General features: G+C 45.7%; 1 protein-coding gene across 8 annotated transcripts; it reads left to right on the top strand.

Annotated features, from left to right (window-relative positions):
* The first annotated feature begins 435 nt into the window (after nucleotides 1–435).
* On the top strand, nucleotides 436–9,638 carry znf513a (zinc finger protein 513a). 8 transcript variants are annotated; one of them, XM_060042205.1, is made up of 5 exons: nucleotides 437–684; nucleotides 1,160–1,293; nucleotides 3,893–4,027; nucleotides 5,716–6,594; nucleotides 6,790–9,638. In XM_060042205.1, the coding sequence occupies exons 2-5, from the start codon at nucleotides 1,254–1,256 to the stop codon at nucleotides 7,773–7,775; spliced, it is 2,040 nt and encodes a 679-aa protein (XP_059898188.1). In that variant the 5' UTR covers nucleotides 437–684; nucleotides 1,160–1,253; the 3' UTR covers nucleotides 7,776–9,638. The 8 variants fall into 8 exon arrangements, with proteins under 8 accessions (XP_059898190.1, XP_059898188.1, XP_059898191.1 ...); XM_060042206.1 differs by lacking the exon at nucleotides 437–684 and adding an exon at nucleotides 708–901; XM_060042207.1 differs by lacking the exon at nucleotides 3,893–4,027 and having other exon boundaries at nucleotides 436–684; nucleotides 5,754–6,594.
* The last annotated feature ends 564 nt before the right edge of the window (nucleotides 9,639–10,202 follow it).

The raw sequence follows: 10,202 nt of genomic DNA, 5'->3' as shown, positions 1-10,202 counted from the left end.
AACGGCTGTTTTCTCCAAAATCGCCCACCCTAGCTTTAATTGCTGCACTATTTTCCTAGGGAGAGGAGAGGAGAGGTGAGATGAGGTGGAGAGGAGAGGATGAATAAGAATTATGAATAACTCTAATTGTATTCGTACATTTATTGTTAAGATAAAAAGAAAAGAAACAGAAGACAACATGTAATTTACAATACACTGTACAGTAGGCCTACATTCAGTCAACTATTACCAATACCAACATATTGTTTCTGGTTCTCGGATGTTAAAATAGTGGATAATAACTATTTATAAATGAATATCTATATTTAAACCATTATGACACGCCCAACTACCGTTGTTCCAGTTTTGACGACTTATGCGAATGAATTCATCTGTTTTTGTTCATTTTATTGCCCGATCTTAGAACTACAACTCCCATGATGCATTGGACCAGACCACCGGAAATTGTTTTCGGAAGCGGAAACCGCCGATTGAGCGGAAGAGAATGTACACAAGGAATATCACAAAATCAATTAAGTTATGAAAAACACCATTAATTGCTTTTCTTTGTCGCCGCGGCTTATAAAGAAATGGCGGCTCTTCAGACGCAGTGCTCTTGATTCAAACTCTCAAACTCTGCATGTATGACGAGATCAACGACGCGCGTAAACATCGCCATCGAGACGAGCATGCACATATATTTTGGTGAGTTAGCTTGAGGGGCTAAGTGAAGTAAATAGCGGCTGTTTGATTTGAACAGCAGTCGGTGATGTGTTTAGCTGCAGCTAACGTTAGCCAGTTGGTGTAATTAGCAGCCATACTTGAATGGCAACGGTGTCTTTGGTGTGAACGGTGCCCTGCATGATCCCACGGAAGCGACGTCTTAAAAGTCTGCTATTCGTTTTGATGATTTCAAGCTGAGGTATCAGGTTTATCAGTGGAGATGGGTAGCTTGTCACTGCTGGTTGAATCATCTACTGTTGAAATCTACGGCTGACCTTTTGATGTTTTCGTTGGATGTAATTCCTCGTTGTACATTTAACGTCGATTGTATTTAATTACAATGATGCAACATCGATATGGCACGATGCATGTAAACTCTGGTTGATTTTCGATCTGCTATTTAAAACGTCTGCTTAAATCAGGCCGATTTACATTTTTCTCATTTATTTCCTCGTAGAGTCACTAAATAGGTTTGACGTAAATAAGAATGACCTGATGATCCTGGGAGATTTCCAGAAGAGGTTTCAAAACAAAGAGGGGTTTACCGGAAGATGCCCAGAAAAAAACAACAGAATCCACAGCCTGTCAAATGTAAGTGATTTACGCTCACCGTAAAATGTGAAGCACTATAACAATCCATATATCTGGGAAGTGGCACTTTCCTCTGTCAATCTGGATAACTCTGTTGCTCCATAAAATAAATGGTGTCAATCATATGCTTAACTAAGCATATTATAAAGGTAGCCTGCATTGTGTGAATGTATGCAAAGGTCCCCTATTTACATAGGGACTTTTGATCGCTTTTGGCCTACCAGTTTGTATAGCTAACTGGGTAGTTGTTGCATCTAGCATACATCATCAGCTTCAGCCCAAAGTTTAGTTGAATGGTTAAAGGCGCAATGTGTAACATTTCAACTAGCTCATAGCTTAAAATTACCTGGACATATCTAGTTAATGCTGATCGATAATGGTTTCAATAATGTTATCAGTAGGATCACTTCCTATAGCTGATATATTCTCTGGTCAGCCAATAATATAGATGGCGATGCACCCAGAGCCCCTCCTACTAACACCACCAGAGCAGAGCAGGCTAGAGAGGACATAATTCTGTTATTGAGTTGTTTTTATTCTGAAAGACTCCTGCCTTACAGCTAGGAGCTCCATATTATGCATTGCAACTCCAACAATAGAGTAACCATATGGCGTTGTCACAACAACTGCATGTCAATCGTCTCTGCAATGTGTTAATCTTCTAAATGGAACAATTCAATGATCCTCATTATAGTATTTTATGACGCAACTTGGATAGGGAGTTTAAAAAGACGTCTCTCACCGCATATATCAAAAAATTTCCAGAGACTATTCATACTATTTGCCCAGCAGTTACTTCATTGAAGCTTCTACATTGCTGTGCTGCTGCGTGTTTTGATCCAAACTATCCACAAGATGGCAGCAATGCACTAGAGAGAAATTGTAAATTATGCATTTTAGTATGCAGTGTTTCCTTTTTTGCAGGAACAGCTGTCCTGCTCCTATGTTTCTCCATGTATTTCTCTAAACTGTCCACTAGATGGCAGCATTGTGCTATGGCAACTGTAGGATGCATGTGTAAACGCTTCAGTGTCGTCATCGGGAAGGCGTTTTTCCTATTTTAAAGGAACAGATGTTTTCAAGGTTGTTGGAAGTTAATGATTTATCAGACACGATCTATGGGGACATTGATGGCTCATCCCACGATACATCACCGAAGTAATATCAGATAAAAATGATTAATCCCTAGAGATGCAGGTGTTACAGCAGCCACATTGAAAGGAGAGAGCAAACTAAACAGATGGGTGTGTATATACAAATATATATTTATATGTACTTATATGCAAGTATACAAGTCACTAAAATAAAGAGGACCTTTCCATAATCCTTTGAAAGTATTCGAACGCACTCGAAGTTCATGACCGTGTACTTTTTACTCTTTTTCACCTACTAGGATGTCATTCCTTCTACCAGCTCTAACATTAGTCTTACATGAGTTATGTCACGTTGAAGGTCGTTTCTTGATCTGCACGAACACGTTGCATTACGAAAAAATAGCTGGCTTACCAGATGTAATTCGAAATCTAAATAAAATGCTAATCATTTCATAATAGATTTTCTATGTGAACCTTCCAAACATGAATTAACCTTGGATGGCAGCCTGCAAATTGAACCATTAAATTGAACGCTTGAAATTAATAAATAAAATCGAATGTTAGATTTATAATAACAATGTACAAAATAAAATATATATTTCTTAATGACACAGCACAATCTGTGGCTGCTGTCATCTGTTAGTGATAGCCCCGAAAGGAGGACAATGTTCAAATTTTTTATCAAATACGATCAATGGCTTATTGTAGAATTGTTATATGTATAAATACACAAAGCAGAGGGCCCTCAGAATCTATATTAAGGGGGAATTTGGTATAGTTTATGTGCAATAATAGATCGGTGTATAAAGGGTCTTTTCGAGCTTCAAGTCATTGAACGTTCAATGAAGGATCACCCCTTATTCTTAAATAATTTCCTCCAGGATCCATTAAGTCATCCGTATCTGTGTCTTATTATTTCCCTCAACTCCAACTCCAGCCCTTTATCGTGGCGCCGTGTCTTAACGGATGAGCCTCCGGTAGCCGTTAGTTTTATTTGGCTGCAGAACACACTCTGATTAGACGCCACCGAGGAACACATTTTGGTTGGCTGCTGAACTGGCAAATGATGCTCGCCTTCATTGGAGCAATATTTTCACCAGTTGCAACACTTTTCTGTTTCGAGTTGCCAAGTCTACAGGCGTTATTGGAGCTCACCGGGATGGCATGTATTGTGAATTCACCTTGGTTGCTGTTCTATGGGGTAAAATAAAATTAGATATGTTCCCATTGAAAACCATTATTCTACAACCAAGCAATCATCCGTCATTTTGGATGATGATGATGATGATGATGATGATGATGACGACGGTGGTGGCGGTGCCGATGATGACTATGATGATGTGAGCAATTGGCCTCACTTCGCCACTTATCCATCATGTATTCTTTGCGGCGTGCATTTAGGATCCACATGCCGTTTCCATGGCGAGGGTGGCAGGTAACGACTAGCCGCCTCATGCGCGCGTGTCTGACCGGCTCCTGTCTCCTTCTCTCTCTCCTGACTTTAGTGGTCTCTGAAGATGGTGTAGCCCTCCCTGCTCCAGGATCCCTTACTTTAGAAGCAGACTTCCTCCTAGGACAACACCTTGAATTCGATGACGCAGATCACGACAGCAATCTGCTAGGCCTTGACAAGTTCTCAGGTTTGTTTCTTTAGTTTATTCTTCCTAATATTTTGGCTTTGTTTTTATTTTGTAAATGGGGATTTTCTTTTAACTGTGTTTGCGTTAAAAGAACAGTGGAAATGTTGACCAGGGAACCAAATCCCCCCCTCCTCCACGTCCCACAATAATAATAATAACATCTATAACAAAACCTATTGATTGATTATTTAGGTAAATGTGGTCAGCCAATCCCCCTTGCAAGGCCAGTGTTGCTCTTCAGGGTTCTGTCATTTCTCAGCGCATGAGACACGGCGCAGCTGTGTCTCGTGTGACACACACAAAGAGAAATGAAGTTGCCACGGCAGCAGACTCTCCCCATGTGGCCCTTTTGTAAGAAGGAACGAGCCGCGGAGGGGGTGGGTCGGTGAGGGGGGGAGGGGGGAGCGGGGGGCAGGGGGAGAGGGAAAAAAAATTGTGGAAAAGTGGAGAAAGCAGTCGAGCCACTGTTATTATATAAGGTCATAAAAAAAAAGGGAGAGAGAGATGGCCATTACCATCAAGGACACCATTACACGGCTGGCATGTATTTCATCATCATCATCATCATCATCATCATCATCATCATCATCATCGGCTGTCTTGGCTCTCGCTTCCACACGGCCATTATCGTTTCCCCCTCATCATCATCATCATCATCATCATCATCATCATCATCATCATCTCCCCTCATCATCATCATCATTATCATCATCATCGGGGCCCTGCCATTACGGTCATCATCATTATCATTAGGGCTCAGTAATCATCCACATGGGGCTCCCAGAGGGGGCTGTTGCTGCCGCATATAAGGGCAGCCCCCGCTCCTCTCCTGCCTCACATACCACCAGCCCCTGCAAGGGAGAGGAGAGGAGCAGATCAGGGCTTTGCTGTCTGACTGACTGTCTGCTGAGAGAGAGCTGTTTGGTTCAGAGAGAGGGAGAGCGAGGGGAACAGAAGCTTTGTTTTTTTTCTTTCTTGGTATGCCTTCCTAGGGCTGGGAAAGGAATTTTTCTTTCCTATTTTTCCCCCTTTGTTTTGGTGTTGGGTCTCCTGTTGAACTTCAGGTGAGGAAAGGAAAGAATGCTGCTACTGGTTGTATGGTTGGTGTGAAAGAATAATTTTTTTAATATATATGCATGTTCTTTATTTTTTTCCTAAAGCTGAAAGAAATACAGTTTGCATGGCCAGGTGTTTGTGTTTGTGTGTGTGTGTGTGTGTGTGTGTGTTTGTATGTGTGGTCTTTCTTGGTGAGGTCAGCAAGGTCTGCTCTAGGAATATATTGATATAGCTTTGTGATCGGCTGTCAACGCTCCATTTTAGTGAACCGTATCTCAAATCCCACTGGGAATTAGGGAAACATCTGTTTTCATTTTGTGGTTTTAGTGTTGTTTAACTTTTCAGACAGGTTGACAACGTAAAATCCATAATTGTATTGTTTCAATGAGGAGCCAGCCAATGCAATGATATAATTGTGTTGCTCAATGCATGGCTCAGATGCAGTATGTCATATGCTTTTCTAAATATACAAACCTAGTGTGATTATTTATTTTTTTGTAGTATTTTCTATTTCTTCTTGCTGTGGTCTTAATCCACGTATCAAGGATGAATAACCGGGATGGTTGTCATCGTGTCCCCTGCTCTGTGGCTCGCCCCACTGACTGTTCTCTGCATGTTTCTGAACCATACAGAAGTAGCGGCTGAGATCGGTTTCTCTGTGTATGCCCAGAGCCCCACTTACAGCCACCTCAGCATGGACAGCGAAGCAGAGCGCTCCCTCGGAGCCGACGACAACCGGAGCCGGGAGGAGGGCGGCGGCGGCGGCGGCGGAGGCCGACGACCAGGGGGAGGGGGAGGAGGAGCCCTCCCCCAGCCCGTGCCCGCCTTCCCCCCTTACCTCTCCTGCCGGGGCTGCGGCCAGCTCCGTGACGAGCCCCTCGGCCCGGGCATCGATCTGGTGGGGCCCTACTGCCTGCGCTGCTGCAAGGCCTCCCGCGAGCTCAAGGGCGGCGGCGGCGGCGGCGGCGACTACTGCTCGCCGTTCGGCGGCGGGGGCGGGATGGATGGCATGAGCTCGGAGGACTCCCGCGAGCACCTGGAGGAGGAGGAAGACGACGAGGACGACGAGGACGGCGCCGGCGGGAGCGAGGCGGGCGACAAGGCGTTCCTGGGCGAGGACGGCCTGGCCCGGCTGCACTCGTGTCACCTGTGCGGCTTCTCATCGCGCTACGCCAACCACGTCAAGAGGCACATGAAGACGCACAACGGCGAGAAGCCCTACAACTGCCCGCTGTGCACCTACGCCTCGGCCCAGCTGGTCAACCTGCAGCGGCACCTGCGCATCCACACGGGCGAGAAGCCCTACAAGTGCGACCGCTGCTCGTTCGCCTGCAGCTCCCTGGGCAACCTCAAGAGGCACCAGCGCATGCACTTCACCTCCTTCCCGGGGGGCGCCATGGCGCCGGAGCCCCTGCAGCCCGCGCCGCACGGGGGCCAGAACGGGCTGAAGAGGCCCGGGGCCGAACGGGGCCCCAGGGCCGGCCAGGAGGAGCCCGGCGCGTCGAGCAGAGGTAAGCCAAGCGTTTTGCGACTTTAAGAGGCGCAGGATGCTCCAGCAGTCGGGGGTGTTGTGTTGTTCGTCTGGAACGGGGTACATTCATTATATTCCGACCGTCGTAACCCATCGTGGCATTCTTCTGCTAAACCACGAGATGTCTTTACTGTTGCCCTCCATTATCTGACTGTATGGTATTTATTTGTCCCAGAGCTCTCCAGGCCGTCCTCCAACCTGAACCCAGGTCCCCAGAACAGCGACTACCTTTCCGCCTTCAACAGCCTAAAGGGGACCCCCCCGCTGCCCCCGCCCCTCCTGGCCAGCCCCAACCCCAACCCCCCGGCCCCCAACCTGCGGCCCTCCCCTGTGCACCTGGAGGCCCCGGGTCGGAGGATGAGCTCGCACACCGTCAAGGTGGGGCCGCCAGCGGGGAGCGGCGGCGGCGGTGTTACTGGCGGAGGCGGCGGCGGCGGCGGGCGCCTCCCCCTCTTCCCCTACACCTGCCGGCTGTGCGGCGTGGTGCTGGAGGACGAGGACGGCACCACGGCGCAGATCTGCGCCAAGTGCACGCTGGACATGCTCACCAAGGACGCCTCGTCGTCGTCACCGGGCAGCCCCGGCGAGCGCAGCGACAAGGTGTACACGTGCGCCGCCTGCCCCTTCCTCACGCACTACCCCAACCACCTGGCGCGCCACATGAAGACGCACAGCGGCGAGAAGCCCTACCGCTGCCCGCAGTGCGAGTACGCCTCGGCGCACTTCGACAACCTGAAGCGGCACCACCGCGTCCACACGGGCGAGAAGCCGTACAAGTGCCACCTGTGCGACTACGCCTGCGGCAACCTGGCCAACCTGAAGCGGCACCAGCGCGTGCACTCGGGCGCCAAGCCCTTCCAGTGCGCCGTGTGCAGCTACAGCTGCAACCAGAGCATGAACCTCAAGCGGCACATGCTGCGGCACACGGGCGAGAAGCCGTACAAGTGCCGCGAGTGCGGCTACACCACGGGCCACTGGGACAACTACAAGAGGCACCAGAAGAAGCACGGCCTGGCCACCGACGGCTGGGTCAAGGTGCAGCCGCCCGGGAGCAGCAACCAGGTGGTGGAGGACGACGACGACGACATGGAAGAGGGGATGAGTGGTGGCAGTCTACAGGCCCAGAGGAAGGAAGCCGGCGTTGATATGCAGTATAGATGAGGACGAGGACGAGGAGCAGGAAGAGGCCGCTAGAGTTGTTGTGTTATTTTTGTGTGCCATGAACTTGAGATTGTATGAATAATTAAATTCAGTAAAACTAAGCTACCAGCAAATTGTATTTATATTTTCCTTCACAAAGCCTTTATATTGTTTGATTGTTTTTGTTTGTGGCCGGCCGTGGCCGCTACTCTTGTTTGTAGAACGCTACAAAGTCAAGGAGGAAAGGCAAACAGTTGAAAGATCATCTGATGCCTTCAGACTCAGAGATGTGGAAGGAGAGGATTGAACGTTTTTTCTTATTTGTCGTCCCTTTGTATTAGTTGGAGCTGAGATAGAACCACGCCAGTTACCGGCACACATTCAACAAGACTCTAGAAAACTGCCAAACGCATATTTCCTTTCGTTAATGACCAGCTGGTTTCCTTCCCAAAATGAGTCTGCACCTAGGATTTATTTTCTGGGATTTGATGAGAAGGTTGTGTACTTTCTGAATGGAGTAGAAGGGTCAGGACCCTTCTTGAGAGTCTGAGGTCTGGAAGGGAGTGTTGGTTATGCTCCAGACACATTTTCATCCACTCATTCAAACGGTTGCTATTGGGATTTCAAATCCGTGAAAAAACATTTTCGAATAGCTTTTGCTTATGGTGGTCCTAACTTTGTCCTTTTAATCATGTTGTGTAGCTTTGGAGTTCTTCTTCAGTATGCAAATGACATGAGACCGGTCAGTGTATAAATGATACCTTGGAGAAAAAAATATGGAATTGTATTCGTTATCGACTGTGGGAAATATAGTATAAAATTAAGTGAATGCTAATCTAATTAAATATTTCACATGTATTCAAAACCCCTCAGGAATGAATAGACTTTTGTTTTCATTTTTTTGGGGGTTGGAGTTGACATAAATTATATTGCATACAAACATATCTCCATTATGTCCATTACAAATCTCAAACTAAGCATTGACGGTATCACCACACGATTTCTACCAATTATGACACCCCTGGATTTGTTACGCTTGATTCAAGCGGTTCAGACAAATTTATGGAGTAGAATCTTTCTTAAACGCCCCTATTTAATTTACCAGCAGGTGTGATATGGATCCATAATAATAATAAAAAAAAACGATTAGCCACGTGCGATCACCAGTGCACAAGTGGCTTACATTGGCTGATCCGCATCACACCCCTAGGGGCCGTTGAACAAAACAAGATGCCCATGTTAACCCAATGCATGCCGAGCCATCATGGGGTTTCAAACGGCATTCTGATTGTGATCTTTTGTTTGTTCCTTCAACCTTACTGCCAGACCTTCCTCCTTCGTTCTGTCTTAAATTGTCTCGAGTCTTTAAGCATAATTTGGGAAGTTGATCGTTTTTTTTTCATCCCGCTTTCGATTGCTGTGTCTTACTGTGAATCTAGTTGTCTTTTTTGTATGGTTTTACTTGAAAAAAAAATCTATATATAAAACTAGACACTTTAATAAGCATGTTTATGTCAAAGTGGACTATACGGTTATAGTTTAGTTATTTTTCTAATGTGGCTGTGTGGACACCGATTAGAAGTGCTTTCTTTGTAATTATTACATAGAACAATTTTGTATCTTGAATGTGTAACTTGTCCGTGGCATTTAGTCCGTTTTGTTGGGGAGGGAAATAATATGTGGGACTGTCTTTTTTTTCCATCTTTCTGTGAACTAATATTATATGCAAGTAAAATACTTTTTCAGGTTGCCATGACGAGGAGCATTGAAACCTATGTAGACTGCTGAGAGATCCCTCCGGTGCACCGATTAGTTCATATGCAGTGTTTCATAATTGCCTTAAGTGATGATTTCTAAATAAACACCTATACCTGTGTTCATTTACTCCTTCACCAACTCACTTTTTTTTTTTCTTTTTTTTGGTCATTCTGTATTTGCCGCTATGAATAATTAGAGTTCACTATGAATTCGATTTATACAGATAACACCATCGAGTAAAGCCATTGATATTGTACCCCAGGATAATGTAGAAAAGTGAGAAGCGGATGCGTCATGGAGTATCGCGCATTTAAATAACTGCATCAGATAATAAAGAGGGCTACACCTCCACACATAATTGCAGTTATCAACATTATTGACTTCAGTGATTATCGTGATACCAGAAGATCGCCTATAAAAAATAGAATAACAATAATCCAATAAAAAGTTGTCTTATGGTTTAGTGTAATAATATCTGCTATTGCTATTGAGTCACTGAAGGAATGCATTTTCCATTAAAGTACTCCTATAAAAAGAAGTTATAATATCCAATAATAAGTTGTGGCTTAGCTCAGGAGGTAGAGCAGTTGTCGCCTTACATGGTTGACTGCCGTCGGTGTGTCAATGTGTGTAATAACCGATGTAAGTCGCTTTGGATAAAAGCGTCTGCCAAATGCCCCAATTGTAATT

Source organism: Gadus macrocephalus, chromosome 21 (genome assembly GCF_031168955.1).
Source record: "Gadus macrocephalus chromosome 21, ASM3116895v1".
Taxonomy (NCBI): Eukaryota; Metazoa; Chordata; class Actinopteri; order Gadiformes; family Gadidae; genus Gadus; species Gadus macrocephalus.
Note: the sequence above shows the minus strand (reverse complement) of the source record. Positions and strands in the feature narration are given on the sequence as shown.

Coding starts and splice junctions, on each gene's coding strand:
- znf513a (XM_060042205.1), top strand. CDS start 1,254: ATGCCCAGAAAAAAACAACAGAATCCACAGCCTGTCAAAT. Junction 1,294..3,892: donor GAATCCACAGCCTGTCAAAT/GTAAGTGATTTA, acceptor TCCTGACTTTAG/TGGTCTCTGAAGATGGTGTA. Junction 6,595..6,789: donor GCCCGGCGCGTCGAGCAGAG/GTAAGCCAAGCG, acceptor TATTTGTCCCAG/AGCTCTCCAGGCCGTCCTCC.